General features: G+C 52.7%; 10 protein-coding genes across 10 annotated transcripts; 3 read left to right on the top strand and 7 right to left on the bottom strand.

Moving 5' to 3' along the window:
- Positions 1-212: 212 nt before the first annotated feature.
- Positions 213-1,369, top strand: Z519_08189 (uncharacterized protein; the record flags this gene model as incomplete). Its single annotated transcript, XM_016765917.1, has 3 exons — positions 213-425; positions 490-1,099; positions 1,227-1,369. The coding sequence occupies 3 exons, from the start codon at positions 213-215 to the stop codon at positions 1,367-1,369; spliced, it is 966 nt and encodes a 321-aa protein (XP_016617962.1).
- Positions 1,370-1,534: 165 nt separating this feature from the next.
- Positions 1,535-2,710, bottom strand: Z519_08190 (uncharacterized protein; the record flags this gene model as incomplete). Its single annotated transcript, XM_016765918.1, has 1 exon — positions 1,535-2,710. One exon carries the CDS (start codon positions 2,708-2,710, stop codon positions 1,535-1,537), a length of 1,176 nt encoding a protein of 391 aa, XP_016617963.1.
- An 809-nt stretch (positions 2,711-3,519) lies between these two features.
- On the bottom strand, positions 3,520-4,839 carry Z519_08191 (uncharacterized protein; the record flags this gene model as incomplete). The annotated part of the gene is made up of 3 exons (XM_016765919.1): positions 3,520-4,553; positions 4,617-4,730; positions 4,797-4,839. The coding sequence occupies 3 exons, from the start codon at positions 4,837-4,839 to the stop codon at positions 3,520-3,522; spliced, it is 1,191 nt and encodes a 396-aa protein (XP_016617964.1).
- A 2,824-nt stretch (positions 4,840-7,663) lies between these two features.
- Z519_08192 (adenylylsulfate kinase) lies at positions 7,664-8,341 on the top strand (the record flags this gene model as incomplete). The annotated part of the gene is made up of 1 exon (XM_016765920.1): positions 7,664-8,341. One exon carries the CDS (start codon positions 7,664-7,666, stop codon positions 8,339-8,341), a length of 678 nt encoding a protein of 225 aa, XP_016617965.1.
- Positions 8,342-9,808: 1,467 nt separating this feature from the next.
- Z519_08193 (uncharacterized protein) lies at positions 9,809-10,255 on the bottom strand (the record flags this gene model as incomplete). The annotated part of the gene is made up of 1 exon (XM_016765921.1): positions 9,809-10,255. The coding sequence occupies one exon, from the start codon at positions 10,253-10,255 to the stop codon at positions 9,809-9,811; it is 447 nt and encodes a 148-aa protein (XP_016617966.1).
- A 244-nt stretch (positions 10,256-10,499) lies between these two features.
- On the bottom strand, positions 10,500-10,854 carry Z519_08194 (uncharacterized protein; the record flags this gene model as incomplete). Its single annotated transcript, XM_016765922.1, has 2 exons — positions 10,500-10,619; positions 10,672-10,854. The coding sequence occupies 2 exons, from the start codon at positions 10,852-10,854 to the stop codon at positions 10,500-10,502; spliced, it is 303 nt and encodes a 100-aa protein (XP_016617967.1).
- Positions 10,855-10,881: 27 nt separating this feature from the next.
- On the bottom strand, positions 10,882-11,439 carry Z519_08195 (uncharacterized protein; the record flags this gene model as incomplete). Its single annotated transcript, XM_016765923.1, has 1 exon — positions 10,882-11,439. One exon carries the CDS (start codon positions 11,437-11,439, stop codon positions 10,882-10,884), a length of 558 nt encoding a protein of 185 aa, XP_016617968.1.
- A 1,075-nt stretch (positions 11,440-12,514) lies between these two features.
- Z519_08196 (uncharacterized protein) lies at positions 12,515-13,459 on the top strand (the record flags this gene model as incomplete). Its single annotated transcript, XM_016765924.1, has 2 exons — positions 12,515-12,777; positions 12,838-13,459. 2 exons carry the CDS (start codon positions 12,515-12,517, stop codon positions 13,457-13,459), a joined length of 885 nt encoding a protein of 294 aa, XP_016617969.1.
- A 1,909-nt stretch (positions 13,460-15,368) lies between these two features.
- Z519_08197 (uncharacterized protein) lies at positions 15,369-17,516 on the bottom strand (the record flags this gene model as incomplete). Its single annotated transcript, XM_016765925.1, has 1 exon — positions 15,369-17,516. One exon carries the CDS (start codon positions 17,514-17,516, stop codon positions 15,369-15,371), a length of 2,148 nt encoding a protein of 715 aa, XP_016617970.1.
- A 732-nt stretch (positions 17,517-18,248) lies between these two features.
- On the bottom strand, positions 18,249-18,856 carry Z519_08198 (uncharacterized protein; the record flags this gene model as incomplete). The annotated part of the gene is made up of 2 exons (XM_016765926.1): positions 18,249-18,548; positions 18,611-18,856. The coding sequence occupies 2 exons, from the start codon at positions 18,854-18,856 to the stop codon at positions 18,249-18,251; spliced, it is 546 nt and encodes a 181-aa protein (XP_016617971.1).
- Between the last annotated feature and the right edge of the window lie 160 nt (positions 18,857-19,016).

Raw genomic sequence — 19,016 nt, forward strand, 5'->3', positions numbered from 1 at the left:
ACGGGTGGACCATATAGCAAGGTCCATCATTCGGTCGGTATTCGAATGCCTCTTTTGGAATTCAATGTCAAAGGCCGGTCTGCTGCGGATGTTATATCCTTCCAACGGCTGGAATTGTCAATGATGCTTCTTGCGAGGAAGACATAACGCCGTCGACAGACGCCCTTGCTTATTAGGAACATCGAAGTCAAGCAAAAAGCCCTATTTCAGCAATGGATGCAACCAAAACACTGCCGGCCTCGTGGTATATTTCACAAAATCTTTACTCGCTTGAACAACGAGCCATCTTTTATAAAGCTTGGTACTTCGTTGGAGCTGTCCCTCGGTTTGCAGTGGAACGGGAAGTCGAGTACGAATTCGCGGGCGTCTCCATCATTGTCCGACATGATGGGAACGAGAACTTTGAGGTGAAGAGGAAATCCGATGTATGCTCGCCACCATTTCATTCCTGTTTGATTTCTTTTTGTAATATTGTCTCACATCTTCCAGGGGGTCTCACTCAGCCATCGCTTGACCCCGACGGGTTGCTTGTTTACCACCATCGACCGATCTGCGCCGCCATTCGAGCAATGGTTCCCACCATCTCTGCTCGAACTTCTATCTCGATACAACTTCCGCCGGCTACCTCACCGCCGCTCCATCAAATACCCCGGTCGCTTCAACTGGAAGACCATGGTTGACGGATATCAAGAATGCTTGCATTGTCAATACACGCACCGCAGCTTCAGTGTCAAATACCCGCCTACCTTCTACGAAGTACACAACCACGACACATATAGCCGGCACATTGCCGACCCGCAAAAGCCCAACGACGGTCTTTTCCTATTCTTCTTTCCCGTATGTACTCTGAATCTATACGGTGGCGGTATGAGCAGTTTCCGTGTTTGCCCGAGTGAAAAGGTTGGCGAAACTCGCATGGAGTTTGATTATTACTTCGACGACGGGAAGGGCGGAATGGAAGGGTTCGAAGACTACTTCAAGTTTGTGAGGAAGGTGGCGCTGGAGGACTTTGAGTTGTGTGAGGTCGCCCAGAGTAATTTGGAGAGAGGAGTGTATTCGCAAGGGGTGTTGAATCAGGCCAAGGAGAGTGGTGTCTTGCGTGAGTTGGCTCTGTGTTCCTGAACTTCCCTTCACCCACTCTCGAACCACCACAACCTACCCGTCGTTTACCTTCCTTATGGACATGCCATGTCGGATATGGTGACTGACATCATGTGGCTTCGCAGATTACCAACAACTGGCCAGGAAGATGGTGGTTGAGAAGTTCAAGGAGGAGGAAGCAGAGAAAAACGCGCTTACCCCTGCCAGCAGCCGGGCCAGCGGAGTCGGCTACGTTGGTGGCCAGGAGGATGTGTCCGTATCGGCGTGATATGTGCATTGGATCGAGCGACGTGCTTACCCAGTGCGCCCGAACAAGCGGAACTCGCTCAATGTCCAAACAGCGCGCCTCCATATCCCATAGAACAATTCTTGTCATTGTGATGTGCCCTTCTCCGATGTTGTTTGATTGTCCAAAGACTTCCAATGCCGTATCTCATGCGCTTCGGTCCTCGTCGACACCCTCAACGCCCTGCTCACCCTGCCTTCGTGTCACAGTCTCTATATCGGCACTGGGGACGTCTCTTCCTTGCTTCTGGCTGTCCTTCTCCTTTGCCTTCTCCTCTTCCTCGACTTTGTCCAACTGCCTCAAGATAAAGGCAATCGTGGCGTCTCGTGCCCTTTCCAGCTGTTTCAGCCTCGCCAGCGGCATCTCGCTGTAATCGATCTTCTTGGCCGGCGAAGTCGACGTCGTCAAAGATTGCTGTTGAGCCGGCTGTGATTGTGGCTGCGGCTCGTCCACTGTCGTGGACGCGGCCTTGGTCTTGTCGGCCAACAGCCCTCTCAGTACGACGATGCTTTGATCCCGCTCGGCAAGCTGCTCCGCGAGACGTGATCTGATGGCATCTTCATCATTATTTCTTCTCGTCGCAACATCGCCCGCTCCTCCTCCACTGTCGGAACCTAGAAGTCTCTGCCTCTTGGACAGTCCTCCGTCCGAAAACAAGCTGTCAGTAATGCTCACTTTCCACGCCCGAATCGCCTCATGGGCTACGTCCTCGATGTGCGTGAACCTCACAGGCCCGAGTAACACGCCGCCATACCAGCGCGCGACGACGACGACGCCCTCGACGTCCAGATCGGCCAGGAGCCGCTCGAGGCGCTTGCCGGCGTATTTCTCGCCGTCGTCCTCCGAGCCTGTCGCATAGATGACGGCTTTTCCTTGTCCTCCTGCCCCGGCACCCGCCGAGGCAAGAAGAGCGCTAGAAGAATGAGTAGATGACAGTGACGGTGATGATGGTGTGGCAGTGAAGAGCGTTTGCTGGCTGGATCGGCGCCGCCACGCGACAATGCGGTGGTTCGCAGACGCGAACGACGCGTGTGATTGAAGCCGTTTGACGATCGCTGTCAACGAGAGCGGCTTCGACCCAGGTCCAGTCGCGGATTGCCGCTTCGCGAACACAGACGGCGAGGGGTGGAAGTGCGCCACGAACGTGGACTGGCGATCATGGACCGGCGCGGAGACGAAGATCGGCCCATCATTGCTCTCGGTGGCCGCGGCGCTGCTGGCTGCTAGCTCCTCCCTCTCTGGAATGGCCGTTGTGGTGTCTTCTTTGTCGGCCCGGGGGGAGAGCGGTCGTTTCTTCTTCGTCTGCTCTGATGGCGCTAACATTGGCTTTGACATAGACATGGACTGGATTGTAAACTACATAGCCACTTATGAAGTGGTCATGAGTTACGTGTTGGTGTGTTGGTGTGTTGGTCTGTTGATGTGTTGATTCAGGCGACTTTGCGTTCTCCAAAAGAGGTGCACAGTAGGGGAACCGGCCCGTGCGGCCGTGCCGAGTCAGATCGTCGGGTCCGTTTCAACTTTCTGCGAACGAACTCCAGAGCTAGCGGGACCTTCAGCTTCAGTTTGATGCTTTGAAAAAGGGGCCGGTACTCATCAACAAGATAACTGGCTGTCTTGACAGCTGTGTGAGGACAACACTACAAGAGAAACCGGAGGACATTGATTCCAATGATTCCACTGTATTTGTTGTTGATTGCAATGGCTATCAGAAAAACTATCAACATAGTCCTTCCTATTAACGAGAATCCAGCACCCGAGAAAAGGAATTATACTTGTTATAGTCTTATAGTGAAACCTGAAAGGAATTGCACGTGTGTCGAGCGAATCCCAATGTTGCCGAGTCCTTCCCAAGAAATAACCCAAGCAGAGAATCCCGAACTCCCGAACTCCCGAACGCCTGAACTCCTGAACTGTTCTCAGCAATATCCTTCTTGAAAGTGAAAATGCGAAATTCGTTATAGACGGGCGTATAGGTCGTGATGCAGTTGACTCATTCGTCGTAAGCCCAAGAAAAGGAAAGTCGTTGGTTGGTTGACAGTAGTAGTTAGTGGCAATTTGTCCACTAAATAAAGTCAACGCAGGATCTTGGACCTCTGTCCGTTTGTGCGTTGGCTGGTAGAAAGTAGTAATCAGTGGCGGTTGTCCACCAGGTGAACTCGGCGCACAGTGTTAGATCTCTGTCTCTTTGTGCGTGGGCGAGTCAATGCGGACTTGGTGTGCGGCATAGTGCGAGATGATGATGTTCGGTCAAGTCGTTGAGTGAGGTTGCTGATGATGGCTCCGCCAACTTCAAGCATGTCTTCCCACTCAAGTTCGTCGTCTTCGTCGGAAGCAACTGCATTTTCAGTGCTTCCGTTAGCGTCGAACTCGCAGGGTTTTTCGATCTTGCGACCGAAGATGGGGAATGGTTCTTGTGTTTCGCTGATGGCGGCCAAATGGCTCATTGAGGTGATGCTGGTATGGTATGAGGAATTCCGGCTTGGTCTTCGGCTGCCCCTTGCATCGCCATCGGAGATGGGGCTAGCCATGCTTGATTTGGAGTAACTGGAGTCACGGCGGAAGGAAATTGAGCCTTCTTTGAATGAGCTTGCTGCGCTCGAGGTGGTTGAAGCGGAAAATCCGCGGGTGATTCTGGTACCAGTGACCGGGTCCAGATATTCTGTGCTTGCATTGACTCCTAGGCCTGTGGTGGAGCTTCGGGAGCTGACAAAGCTGGTGGTTCGTGAGTGTTGAGTTCTGTATTGGTTCCAGGTCTCGGGATCCAAGCCAACAGGTGGCTGCGAGCCCAAATGGCCGCAAATTATGTCGCTCATGTCGTAAAGGTGTTTGTGAAGGTGTTCCAATTGCCACTCTGGAGAGGCATTGACAGCTCGGCGATATTTTCCGAAGCCGGTCATTTCAGGCATGGGAGGGAGAGGGTGAATTTTGGTGTCCCAGAAGCTGTCACAGCTGTAGTTCCGCTTCAATTCCTCTTGACTGAGAGAGCGAGCGGTAATGTCTGGTGGGCCTGATGGCGACCTGCGAGGCGTGACATGGGTCACTGCAGGAGTTGAAGAAGCTCGCTCGTAGTTGGGTCGTTGGGTTGTACGCAGGACCCCTTCACGAGGCTTGCGTGCTTCTTCAGAGATGGCAGAGATGGCAGCACTGTAGACCGATGGAGGTCCTAGAATCACGGTCAGCCAGCAGCAACATGATTAATGGGGAAGAAGAGTGAAATTGGTCTTACGGCTGAGACACTGGGGGAGTGGCTCGGGAGCAACCTCAGTGACGAGTTTGAGAGCTGTTTCGGCTTCCTTGTATTTCTTCTCGAGTTTCTTGTGCTCGCTCTTCTCAGCGGCGGCTGATTGACGCAGAAGTCAGCCTAAGTCAAGCAATGCTGGAATCTGGCGCGGAAGAAGAAACTCACCACGCCCGACAATCAACTGGGTGATTTTCTCCCAGGCAATCATTGTCGCGACTTTGTGAATGGGCCAGGAGGAGTGAATTTGAGAGGTGTGAGCTGGGGATCAAGTGGTGGGATTGCGCCTGTTTGTCTATTTCGCGAGATCTGAACTGGGAAGAGGCGTTTGTTGAAGGGGTTGATAATGGGAATGAGAGATGTGTACGGAGGGATCTGACCTGACAACTTCGGCAGAGGGGGAGGGAGAGAGGCCGGGCGACCTTATAGCAGGTGAAGGGGCGGTGGATTGGGTGGAAAAGTTTGATGGTGAATGTGATATTGAAAGTGACTTGCCACCTGATTGTCGTCGACGGCTCGAATGGCGGTGTCAATGGTACGGTGCAGGGACATTACCCGGTAGGTGAAATCCAGAGTGATGCAAAAGTCAAAAGTGTCGCGTCTATTCATGCCAAAGCTAGGAAGTGCTGGTGTTGATGCGACGAGTGAAGTGAGAGTCGAGGGGACTGGCAGACAGAATCGCAGACAGAATCCGCCTGCGCCCATTGATTGTTGCTGTTGCTGTCCGTGAGCCTGTGCCAGTCGGAGCCGCAGTCGCAGCTGTAGTTGCACTTTCAGATACTGGAGAGCAGGCTTTTTTCTCTCTCGCCACGTCTTCTCTTCACTTGGTTCCCACTGTCGATGGTCCTCTCCCTCTCGCGGTTCCAGTATCTGTCTTCCTCCCTCTCTATCCACTGGCACTGTCTCCCTCTGATACCGACGCGGCCAGACCAGTCTAGCAACCGGTGAACTCAGACAAGTCTTGCCTGCCCACTCGCAACAACCATCATCATCACACTGTTGCAGAGCATTACAATGTTCAGTGGCTGTCCGCTGACTGTCAACAGTCTCAAGCATTTATCAGAGTCCTTCAAACAACGGGGAAGAAAAAAACAATCAAGTTCAGAATCCAAACACGGCCAGTCTGATTGGTGCAAAGGCGACGGGCAGATGAAAACTCCAGGAACAAAGAAAACAACTTGAGGAAGGAGACCTGCTCTCTAAGTACTGGACGGCCCATGCTATGGCTAGGGCATGCCTGTCCTTCACAAACGGTGCGACGTGTCGCACAGGTTGCATGCAAAGGGGATCTGGCGGCTCATACTTCCTGTCTTGTTGGTCAATCAGCTTTTCTTTGTCTGAAAGAACGTGTAGAGGCTCGTGTACGTACCAGCCACACCCCTTCTCGCTAACACAGTCGCATTGTCAATGCGGCTCTACCTCACAGGCAGTGGTAGTGAAATCCGGCTGACTCTCGACGATCGCCATCGTGCATTGCCCCAACTCCTCAACGAATACCTACCAGGTTCTCCTGAAGAATTGCTAGGTTGCATCGTATTCGATGCCACCCTCGATTCCTCTAGAACCGACATTGGGAACACGAATAGTACACTGGGAGAGTTCAGAGGGTGGCTGACTGACCTCGCTTAGCCTTTTAGGTTGTTTGTATCACCAAACCAACTCAAACAGAAGATTATCCCCTCGAATGGCCAGGGTACTACCTGATACCCGCAAAATAGAACGGAAGCAAACAGCTCTTCAGATCGGTCTTGGATCTGGGCCATCGTTGGCGGGCCTCAAAACCCACCGCACCTCCACAAGATCCGATCTCCCCCAAGATGCAGATCAGGTATTCTGAGACAGAAGTCGTCGTGTTTGTTGGAAGAGGCATCGTTTTCAAGCCGACTACGCTGAGGTCACCTGCGAGCGAGGGTGATACATCACCAAAAGAGGATCAAGCAAGTTCAAAATATGCTCGAGGAGAGAACATTAAATCGGTATTCGCGAAGGAAATCCTAGATCCAGAGCTTACCTGGCCGTGAAGGATGCAGACATTTGTGGTTGAACTGACTGCACATATCCGTCGGGCGTTGCTTCCGTTGCCCCCTGCACGACCTTCGAGCCTAGATAGCTGGCTAGTGGTTGTCGACATGAATAGGCCGGCAAACGAAATGTTGACAAGTATGACGGGTGTTGAAGAATGCCAGGTTGACCGCAAATCGTGGAGCTCCCACCCACACAGAAAACGCCCAGCTAGTCCGGAGGCGCTGGCACGGAACGCGTTGGCAACACGAAGCAAACACATCGATCAGCACACCTTCAGTGTACATATGTACATACCTAGAGTATCGAATGGAGCAAACTACCGTGTGTATGGTCCAGGGCCCCCTGATACCCTTACACCTCGCTTCCAGAGGAGCGTGAAAGGATCGAGAGGAAAGGAACTCGGAGACATCTCTTTTGGCCCCCATGCGGCCACCATCTCCTTTTACCGGCGACTTAGCCTTCGGGGGCTCAGACTAGCAGACCTTGGCGCTCCGACTCCCGATATCAACAGAAAAATTGAACGAAAACGGAAGGTAAAGCAACGCCCAGAAAACGCCTCACGAGCTGACGGCGGTGAAGGAGATTTTGATATAACAGCATATTACCTCCTGAGTAAACAGACCCAACTCAAGTTTACAACGAGGTTACAGCATCAGGGTGTCCCCCTGGTCGACCAAGAACGAGATCCACAGATTTTGTCCTCTGTGCAGGAACACATTACGAACTATGGCAACGTAGGTCCTCCTCCTTGGGTTCTGCTCAGTTCGCACAACATGATAGCACGACATTTTCCTGTGTCCTTGTTTGTATTTCGACTCGAGTCTCTCGGGGATACTTTTCCTTGATATGTCTGTCATTGTTATCCTAGCCATGCTCATCCCCCTCAGCTTCATGACCTGGGGCCCATTTTGCTTTGTGTTTCGCGTCATTTGCTTATGAGAAAAACTTTGGTTGACCCAACAAAAATCCGCACAACCCTTCACTGAGAAAGAGATAAAGAGAGAAGAAAAATGTCTGACACCGTACTTACACCCTCAAATAGCAATATCCATTACCACCCCACGCCCCTGACACCTTCCATCCGGGCAGGGCTACTCAAGCAAACCGGTCTGACGATTTGGCTTACCGGCCTTTCGGCTTCGGGAAAATCCACCATCGCTGTCGCCCTCGAACAAGCCCTCATCCGCAAACCATACAACAAGAATGCCTACCGCCTAGACGGTGACAACATCCGCTTCGGCCTCAACAAGGACTTGGGTTTCTCCCCGAAAGACCGCGAGGAGAACATCCGTCGCATCGCCGAGGTTGCCAAGCTCTTTGCTGACTCGTGCACCATCGCCATCACCAGCTTTATTTCCCCCTATCGCGCCGACCGCGACCTCGCCCGCAAGCTCCATGAGGCTGAGCGCCCCGGCGGCGAACCGGGCGTGCCATTCGTGGAAGTCTGGATCGATGTCCCCGTTGAAGTGGCCGAGCAGCGCGACCCGAAGGGCCTGTACAAGAAGGCTCGCGAGGGCAAGATCCCCGAGTTCACCGGCGTCACAGCCCCTTATGAGGAGCCCTTGAAGCCTGAAGTGCATATCCGAAGCGACAAGACTACAGTCGAGGACAGCGTCAAGATCATTATCAAATACCTTGAGGACCAGGGCTATCTGAGCACCCCGCCTGCCGTTGATGACGAGGACTAGACTGACCGATTGATTGAATAATACCTTCTTCGACAGAGGTGACGGACTAGAATCTAGAGATCAGATCTGCAGCTAGAGATGAAATGGGAAGTTGCAATGGAAGCAACCTAGGGGGCTATGGCCGGGAGTGGGCTGGACGACAACTGGATAGAACCAGAGGATTGGGAAACTGGAAATTGACGACCAGAGGTTGAGGACGGGACATCTTTTTCTTTCCGTATCTACATATCTATTCAGGCCACAGACGTTTATAGAAACAGAACTTTTGTTCCTATATCCGGGATCGTGGGCTACTGTGCTGTATCATGTTGGTGTACCGCTGTTCCGCGCTAATCTGTCAGTGTGAACGTCTGTTTGGCTGGTCATGCGGCCCTTGGAGGAATCCACTCCGTCTTAGTCACTTCTCATGGGCACCAGGCGCTTCATCATCGTGGTGCTTCCACATTCTCTCGCCGTCAACGCCTTTGCCCCATTCCCCGGCTCTCTTCCCCCACCGCATCATCCTCTGTGCGTGCTGCAACCTGAATCATTGGGATGGATCAGCACGGCTCCGATACAGCGAGGCCTCGTGTTGAAATAACGCGTCGAGCTTTGGGGCTGTGCCTTTGCTTTTCGTAGGCGGATTGATGGGGGTCGTTGCAGTCGAGGCCACTAGACAGGGTCCGGGGCCCAGGGCTGGGGCTGGGGCCGCGGCGAAGTGGTGTCTGTTGGATTGTTGTTGTTGTTGTGTTGTTGCTGTTGTTGATCGGTGTGTAGTGGCGGCGAGGTCGTTTGATCACGCGGCAGCGGCCGATCCCCAGGCGCGGCTGGATCTGTGGACGGAGTGCCACCATGCAGTCGCTGTGTGCTCCTCTCTTGCAGCTATGCACCCTTCGCCACCTCCATCATCAACATCCTCGTCATCACCCTCATCACCATCCACTCGCTGAGCAACGGACAGGCGCTCATCCCACCATTTCCTCCCACACATCTCCCACAGCCGACTTCATGAATGCTTATACGGGAACCATTCATCCTCCCCAGTCACTGCAGATGTGCTGGTGAATTTCGTCTGGGCGGGCCCATAATCAGCGTCCTCGCGGGCAAGAACGGTTCGAACGCTTGGATCCTGTAAGGGCGGAGTAGACGAGGGGGAGGGAGAGGATGGTATTGTAGAGCGCCTGTTTGCATCTGTAAGAGAAGATGTTTGATCGGAAAGGCACCTTGGAGTCCTGGTACATCTCGGAGAAGGATTTGGAAGTGATTGACTGGCTGCTATCATCATCATCACGACTACCACCGCCGCCGTCGTGACCTTTCGCACCAGAAGCGGACGCTGTTGCTGCTCTCCTGATCCTGGTCTCTGAAAAGGACAGTTTGCCCCCTCCTGGGGTGTTGGGGGCGTCTCTATCAACAACCGACATCTCGCTTGGTACAGCGCGTCGAGCAACGTGATGAACGTGCGCGCCTTATGATTCTGCGCCAGCGTCAATGCAGGGACGTCAGTGAAGATATCGTGTCGAATGTCGAGCAGAGCGAGACATAGTTGACGGGACCCAGGCAGGTGACACAGAAGACGGGGAAGGTGGATTTGAAGACCCCGTCGTGGGCGTGGGGCAGGTCGAGGCGACGACCATGGATGGTGATCTTGACGGGGATCCACGTTGAGGCAGGGTTGAGGAGGCGTAGGTCTTTTTCGAAGGATGAGTGAGACGGCGAGGGCGGCAGATTGGTGTGATAGTGTGCTGGTGTGTCGGATGACAGGCGAGAGGATTCTGGCAGTGCGGCTATGCTGGGGATAACAGAGGTACTCCTCGTGGTGACGGAGGTTTTTGCACTGGTATTTTCAATGTCACCTAGCTTGTCAGCCCCAACCAGAACCTCATCAACGTCAACAAAGATAAACAGACACTGCTCGCGCGATAGGCTGGCCATGAATAAATAGGTATCCCTGAATGTTGTTGTCTGAGTGCCTTGAGGGGAAATCGCATTTCTGTTGTTAAAAGGAACACGCTCCGGCAGGATGAGAACCATCCACTTGGGTGGACGAGTGAATGACTGCCGCGGCAGAGATCCTGCTGAGTCCGGGCTTGAGCGCAACGGCTCCCAGCGCAGCTACTCCAGTCTTGGAGAGCGTAACATTATTCCAACATCTAGTCCTCTGATGATCAGCAAACTGTTACTTTGGACGTTTTAATGGATGTGCCTCGGTGTTAAGGACGTAGTCATTCAGACTAATAAGATTAGGTGGTGAGAAGATGAGATAGAGATATTTTAGTGTTTCTGCGAACCAGAAGCTCTAATAATTTCTTAGTCAAGCCTGCAGTCTGGAAGTTATCGGAAGCTCTTACCTCCATTGAATCCCTTTGCGATGGCTTGCCAGTGATAGTCACATCATCAATGGCAGCATTGGCATATTCGGTCTCCGTGGCAGCCTGGATGGACTCGAACATTTTTGCCAACAGGGCTGGCTCGTGACTTAGGTCGTAGGCTGCTAGCAGGCCACCTAAATGTCTGATATTAACTTCAAACATGTTGCATGAGGTATCTGGCGTTATTGCCTAGTCAATGCTTGCTGCCGGCTCTGCGGCTTCATAAAATTCTTCCCTGGGTCCCATCATCCAGAGGGTGTCCAGAGAGTCGACCAGCGTGGCTGCCCATCCACCAAACGTATTCTTGCTCTTTGCAGAGATGGACTGCAGTTCATCTTTCAGCCAAGCATGAGTTTTGTAGCTTTGCCAACATTTCTTGAATGTTTTCAGCATCGATTGCTGGCGCGATATTCGCTGTGTTGCCGCAGCTCTCGACTCTCGCCGGAACTTGTACTGGACTGGAGGAAATCGGCGCGGCTTTCCTGTCGGGAGAGGAGTAACGGACTGTAGAGGGTGTCGGTAGGTGTAGGTGGACCAGTCGAAACTGCTTTTGACAAAGGGAATGGGAGTTGATGAAGAGGCAAGTGGTCGAGATACTAAGAAGACTGCAATGATGATAGCAGACACGATCACTGTACGGAAGAAGGGTCTCCAATACAGCTTGAACATGTCTTCCCTGGAGAGGCTTGAATAGAATCCTCGCGAAGGGGAGAACTGAGCTGGAAGCCAAGAAAGCATGCCGTCCATGGCGAAGGGAAAAACGCTGGAGTCGCAGAGGCAGTGTGCTGGAACAAGGATTCGTCTACGTCAACAACAGGGTGAGGGCAGGCGGTTGCAGGACGCGCTGGTATTGATTAGTTGGCTCTGTGGCCCAAGTTTGGTTGGGTAGGGTGAAGGGACACGAAGGTGTCATCTTTGTCTCAACAGCCGCCTCGACGCAATTCGGCTTCCTTCTCTTTCTCATCCTGAATGTTCTTAAAATACTCTCTGATAGCGGCGTTCGAAAAGTCTCCTGGCCAACAACAATGGGTAACTGCACTTTCGAAGCATTGCAGGGTAACGTGCTTGGTAGTTCTCTATTCCTGATCGCTGCCGCCGGCGGATCCACTTGGCGGATTTGTGTACTTGGTCTGTACCGAGTACGAGATAGGTATGTACTGGTGTTGTACCATTAAGTAGGTCAAGGGCTCGTCAAGGGTAGGTCAAGGTAGGAAATTCATGGGAGGCCCCAGGAGGCCCGCAAGACTGACGCGATTTTGGGTTTGCACTACTCGCCAGCGAAGAATGCTCCCTCGCTCGTCCTCCATGAATCTCGTCAATACAGCATCAGGCCAGCAATACCTCCTCTACGGCGGTCCCTTCCTCCGTGGCTCACTTTGTGTTCAGCTCTGCGCCCAAGGCCAGACACCTCCTTTCATTATTAGGTTTGACCTCGTAGGGGCTGAGTTGTCTCGTTACTATGGGTGCGTGCTCTCTACACGCACAAGGATGTCTAAAGTACCTCGTACCCACTAAAAGCGCCATAGAGGCTAGTGAGGCCTTGTGAGGCTTAAATTAAGATTTTGGGCGCTTACAGCAGTTGGCCCCAGACGCCAAGGGCGATCGATCGGCGGACCCGCGAGTCAATGATCCAGGGAGGCCAGCCCAACTCCAGCCCGAGAAACGACACGAGGGCCTCGTTGGCCTTGGTTGTCGCATTCGGGACGCAACTTTTTCTGCCCTCACCACGCTTTCTTTCTTTCCGAGCATCCTCAGCATCTCGGTAGCTCCCGTGTCCCACTGCAATCACGAAGGCACGGATGAGCGCAACTTTCGTCTTCCAATGTTGATTTCGAGGCTGCAGTGTCGCGTTGCGTTGGTGGCCACGATTTTGGTTTTCTTCGCCCTAGGTCTACTCTACAACACGAAAGCTGCCGTTTCCCTCAGACTTCAGCTCGGCAACGAGCCCAACGAGCCTAATGACCTCAATAAGCCCGATGATTCCAGAGCATGGATCTACTCAGGTCCCGAGGCGGAGGATAAAGCGGTGATTCTGGCCAAGGTCCACAGCGAAGATGTGAATTGGGTCTTTGACTACCTTCAAGAGTATGTTACCCAGCACCTTCTGTAGAGCTGCGTGTGCGCTGACGAGGATGCCCGTCCCAGTTGGAAACAAGCTGTATACTATATGGATGAACCAAATGAAGGAGTGCTCCATCCACCACTCAACAAAGGCCGGGAGTCCATGGCGTATCTTACCTTCATCATCGATCACTACGACATTCTTCCATCGTACATGGTCTTCGTCCATCCTCACCTTCGGGGTTGGCCTGAAGCATGGCATACGGATAGTGACGATCACGACCAAATCAATTCCATCAGGTCTCTAAGGCTTGAATACCTCGAACAACATGGTTATGCTAATATGCGTTGCATTCATGACCCGGGCTGTCCCGCAGAAATACAAGTCGATCGACAAGACGATCACCGCACTGCTGAGCACGCTATGAGGGAGGCATGGCCTTACATGTTTGGGGTCAACTATACGGATATACCCCAAGTCATCGCTCAACCGTGTTGTTCACAATTTGCCATCTCGAAAACGCAGGCCCTGAAGCGCAGCAAGGCGGATTACGAGCATTACCGCCAGTGGCTACTTGATACTCCTCTCGATGATGATACGAGTGGAAGGGTCTTCGAGTATCTCTGGCATGTCATCTTTGGACAGGAAGCTGTGCACTGTCCCCCTTTAGAACAATGCCGGTGCGAGCAATTCGGTCGATGCTAGGGTTGCTAAGAACTCACCGGAATGCTGCAAACGATTCACCGTCTTGATTGAGATCGCAAGCTGTATCTACATACGGTTGGAGATTGCAAGCAGAACTGAGCACAAAGCGAGTGCGTAGGCTTCATAAGACCTACTCAGTGCAGAGGTGATGACGTTCAATTCCCCTTTGATATTGCGAGAGCCTTTGGAAGGGATACAGTGCTTCGATGCCAGGCACCATCCCCTCAGCTGCGACAGTTTTGCTCATGTCCACCGCCCCAGGCGACCTGAGCATCTTTTGGCTGTGGGCTATGCCGAACGGACAGCGCCTAGGCTCAAATTCAAGACCGCTGCAGTCACCCGCTTCTGAAGCATTTTGTGCGAATTACAGTGCCAAACTGTTTCGGGACAAGGGTTCCAGACTGGTTGAAGCAGGGTTGCACTGAATTGGCGCCCGAATTTAGTCGCCGGTGGCTGTAGTAAAAAGGCGAGATCGAGACAGGGCCCAATCTAGAGGCGCGTTCTCCCATGCTTAGCTGCAATTCCTGAAGCATCCAGAGCGGATCCGTGGCGGCCAGTGTTGTAGCTTCTTGCTGGCGATATCAGCTTCTCGCCGGGGGCGCTGGGATGGTGTAACCAGAGTCTCGAACAGTTTCAATGCATATGAGACACAGTCACCGAGGAGGCATCTGACTTGAAAACACCCTCGAATCCGACTCGAAGTCTTTGTTCCGCAGAAGTCTCTTTTGCAAAATATCTATCATATCCAGAAACTTTCATGAGACTGCCGAAAGTCAAAATTGATTCTGTAGCGGCGTAGGGCACCGACTTCCAAGCTTCTGCGCCGATTGACCCTCTCGATGGTCTTGGCTACGCGCCGGTAGAAGTGACAAACACAGAACCGACACAGGTCAGCCCCTTCCGTGACGCTGGTGAGTGGTATCCTGGAAGCAGCCGCCAGCTTGCCTTGGCTCGACGAAACGAGCAAGACCTAATCGTATTAACCGTAGATTTGGATTGGCATTGACGAGTCTTCTTCACGCGGCGCCTTAACCGAAGAGTAGTACTTAGCTATTAAGAGTTGGAAGTCTCGGCAGCTGTGGGTTTGGAGACCTCGGGGCTCGGCAGAGTCGACGAGCTGGAGGGTCGGCGCCAAGGCAAGCGGGGAGATCGACATGTTCCACCGAAGGCCCGTCAGCAACTCGATATGAAACGTATCGCTTATCTGGGGACATAGGCACGGTAAGGCATCGACTTCCTAAGCTTGGTATGTCTAAAGATGTACGAGGTACCTCGTATAGAGTATACTCGGTGCATACGAGGATCCTGCACTAAGAGTGCTATGCGCATGCAGCTGAGCGCGACCTTGGCACAATGTGAGATGCGACAACCGTCTAGAAACTAGGTGCTAAGTACAGACTAACCAGCGCAACTCGAAGGGTGAGCAGAAGGTGAGAGGTGAGGATAGGGTGAGGAAAAGGTAGCTAGTTTTATATACGGAATAAAAATAAACAGCACGCTCAGACTGGTCCCAAAGTGAGCACCGAGCGGGTTTCAATCTGCTTGCGCCGCCAACATCAAGGCGGCCTCGTCGATTGGCCAGGGGTATTTGAGCGAGGATTCAGTTGGAAAAAGTCCAACAAAACAACTCTGTGCTCTTTTCAATGGGAACGGGGTGTGGAAGAAAGAGAGGAGGAGAATAGCTATCGAGCTTCTCGTCGACGCCATTGGTCGGTCTGCATCCCCCAGACCTCAGAGCTGGAGATGGGTTCGCAACCCATTTGACCTGCATTCTGGTAAATAAATAGTACATGTGCTTTTCATCGCTCATAGCATTTTGGTAGAGTGTTGCAAGAGTCCAAGAAGCTCCTCCATCGAGATGCTGCCGCCAACGGTTTACGGTAACCACATCGAGGCACTGAGAACCTTTTCAATCCACCAGTTCCAAATTCTCGACACTCTGCTCCACGGCCGTCATCTCAGTCTCTCTCAGATTCGAGGCAGTGCTGCCCATCTTTCTCAATTTCCCCTTTCCTCCAGACTTCTTCTTTGGCCGACTGCCATCAGATATGTTGGGAGGCGGTGCCTCCATGATCCATTGCACAATAGCGTCGGCCCGTTCTGTGCTGCCCGGAGGACACTCATCCTCCATGGCCCATCGTTCTGCTGCTGTGGAAGAGATTTCATTCCTACCATCGCCGCTGGGATCCGACTCGGAACCCATCAGGTTCGTGCGGTTGTAGATTTTCCTCGTTGTATCTTCCTCCCCGTAGGCGGCCGCTCTCGATTCTTCCTCCATAATTCCCTCATCGGCTAACGCTTGCATGTAGGCCGCGTGCTTTATTCGTAGCCTCTTCTCTTCAGCCGTTTCTTTCCTGTCCGTTGGCTTGGATTTGTATTGATACCCAGCAAGATGCGCCGGCGTACACAAAGTCTTCCAAGATTGCGCGAGTCCAATCCAATTTTCTGTGCGGGTTAGAATTTCCATCCAGTCTGCCCGGGCCGAAGATCGAGGGGATAGAAAGATTGGATAACCGTCGCAGACGCGGGCGACACGTGCAACCATGTAAGCATGTCGCTGAAGCTCCTTGGTCGAAGTTTGAACAATGCAATGACACAATAACAGAGAGTGGAGGACGTCTATCAAGAGTGGATGGTAGGTGACTGCTTCGGCAAAGTCTGGCAGTGAGAAGATGGGATGATTTGGGTCGATTTGCGTATCTCGTTCAGGAGCGTAAGGCGGTACGTCTGCAGGCGGAACAGCCGCAAACAACTCATTCAGTTTGTAGACAGAGGGTGAGGGTAGCAAGGGGCGTCCCTTGTTTTTAAGGCGATCCTTCATGCTCTCATACTTTACCAATGCTTGCGACATCCCGGTGCGCGCGTGGGAGTCAATATCGAGTAACCTCTCGCCGCGGGAGCGACGTCCAAGTGATGGAGCACTCACGTTGTCAACAAATTGGACCGTATACTCCAGCGGAAGACCTGGCGTGTATTCGAAATGGGACAGGAAGGAGAGATAATCACGAAGAGCCCTCTTCGCATATGTCCGGGCTAGCTTCCGTGCTTCTGCACGATATTTGGCCTCCTTGTTCCTAATGTCCACCACGGGGGGATTCATGTCGTCAGCTGCTTGTTCAGCACCATCTCCGTGAAGACCGTGTAGAGCCCGTCTGATATTTTCACACGCAAGATTGAGGTATGCTCCGCCTCGAAGACATAACAGCTGGGGTTCCATACTGCTAGGTTGATCCTTGTCCTCTACGCGGCCCCTTGGCTGGAATTCTCGACCGAGCGTGGTCGCATCCTTAGCTAAAATCAGACCCTGTTGGTCGTTCTGATGTTGTGAATGGTATAACCTGTGCACAGCGAGACCATCTGTGCAGTCTCGCACCACCCCTTCATAATCGTACTTGAACATACGGGTGACGGCTCTCGTCCTGTATGGTGACGAGTCCGTGGGCTTTCGGTTGATCACATGGTTCAGAGGATCCAACGGAGTATAGTCTGCCATTGCCATAGAAGGAATCTTTTCGTGAAAGAAGTGGACATATAGTGCATCCGGATTTTGATCCTCGCGCCCCAAGACGAGCTTCGCGACGTCTTCAAGTGCTGATGCCGACTGCATCGTGACAACGCTTGCGGCGATTTCATCGAGGGAATATGCGTGGTATAACTTTTGTGTTGCATGGTCCCGCATTCGGTGCCTTCGTTCACGACTCAATTTCGCGTTTCCACCGGCTCTTCCGTTTAGCCCCAGGATCTCTGCATCTGGTCCATAGTAGATGCCCTTATTCGGGCTCAGTGAGGTGTGCAAGGACGTGGAAGTGGTGCCGTTCGCAGCGCGGACAGCGAGACTGGTTGCCTCGTCGATCAGTTTTCTGATCTTGACGAGGTCGAAGAGGACGGCAGGGTGGACTGGGTGAGGACGAGGAGAATAGTAATTGCTGTAAGCGAGACTCTCGAGGACCTCGATCGGGAGGCCGAGCCATGGGCCGTGATAGCAAGATATATGCTTCCAGTGTCTATCTCGAGGGTTAGCCTTTGCAGAACGAGATGTCCAACCGAGGAGGGCCATTGCCTCAAATTGGACAGGAAAGTCCAATTACTTGTTGCGACAGATGATCAGAGCAGGCGGCCCCGTCGAGCTCGAGTGTGATGTAGAGCCTCTACCATCTGTTGCTGGAGCCGGTATTGGACCTGGACTCGGTGGCTCTTGTTTCCCACGAGTAGTTGCGGAGTTGCCTTCCGCCGATTGATTTGTGGACTGCGCAGAAGAGGAGGGCTTCGGCTTCTTTCTTGTCATGATCTGTTTTTTCTTTCACAGCTGGCGGGCGATCAAGGCCAGGACGCAGTGCAGCGCAATGTCGACAGGACTCGGTAATAATAGATCCGTGGTGAATGCCCGCAACAGCGGGTGGGCAAGCGAGCGACGCAGGGTTTGGGGATGGTGATGCGTAGGCGCGTCTCGGTCAACTCTTTCCGAGATCCTTCTGCGGGCGTCGGGCGCGAGGGCAGCTAATTAATACAATGGTATGTAGCCTTTGCTTGTTTGAGTAAGGAAGGTTGTAAGGATTTCTCGACTCTCGAGTCCACTTATTATGGACTCGGTAGGTATGTACATATTAAAGGGGGCTCCTTGATTTACGACTTCCCCGCAATCGCGTTGACTAGCTTTGTTTTCCGCAAAGCACATTCTCAACTTTCAGGTGCTTGATCAACACAATAGCACAGTGGAAGGATAAAGCGGTCGATTATGCTACTTCAAGATCTGCCTGTTTCCTCCCAGACTGGACCTTCCCAACTCTTCTCACTTGCGGGTGGGAGCTGTACTGAAAGGTCTGATCAGCGGATACCCTGTGTCGAGACCCCAAGCAATTGAATTGAACTCTGGATCGACCTGCGAGATCTGCAATGGCGGCGTGGTGGTGAACAGATTGAAGCCCTTGACCTCATACTTAGCGCTTCCAACACCCAGAAAGTTCCAATACCAGAGAATCTTGGTGCAGCCGGCGACGAGGATCTCAATGGTGGTGATCCCATTCAGACCTGGCGCACTGAGGACTCCGTTGATATACACATCCTTTCCAACAAAGGTTGCGGTTCCGAGCTGTTTTAACACGATGGTTATTAGGTGAAGTCCCCCGGTTGGCAAATAGCTGGAGGACTTACTGGCAGCCCTTCAAGCGACAAGATCGAATCGCTAGTCTCGGTGTAGTTTGGATCGAGCACGCTTTGGGCCGTGGCATTGGCAGCAGCTACGTCGGTATGTTCTAGTATCGTGATATACTGGCCGACAATCGACTCGGCGTCAGCTTGCGAAAGACAGCCTTGCCAGTCACCACTTCGCTTGGGGGTTGGGAGAGCCGTGGCACCGGCCAAGAGCGACAGGGGGGTTAAAATGGAGAAGAGATTCATGGCCGAGAAGGCTGGAGGACACAGTTCTGCAGGAAATGCTAATCGCCGGCAAAAGGTGAGTACCTGTTACAGCTGGCCTTCTCTGAGCATTTATAGGTAGGCACCGGGAGGGAGAGACAACTTGGAGTCTGGGTTCCAAAGACGGATGAGTTCCCCTTCT

This window comes from Cladophialophora bantiana (genome assembly GCF_000835475.1).
Source record: "Cladophialophora bantiana CBS 173.52 unplaced genomic scaffold supercont1.12, whole genome shotgun sequence".
Classification (NCBI taxonomy): Eukaryota; Fungi; Ascomycota; class Eurotiomycetes; order Chaetothyriales; family Herpotrichiellaceae; genus Cladophialophora; species Cladophialophora bantiana.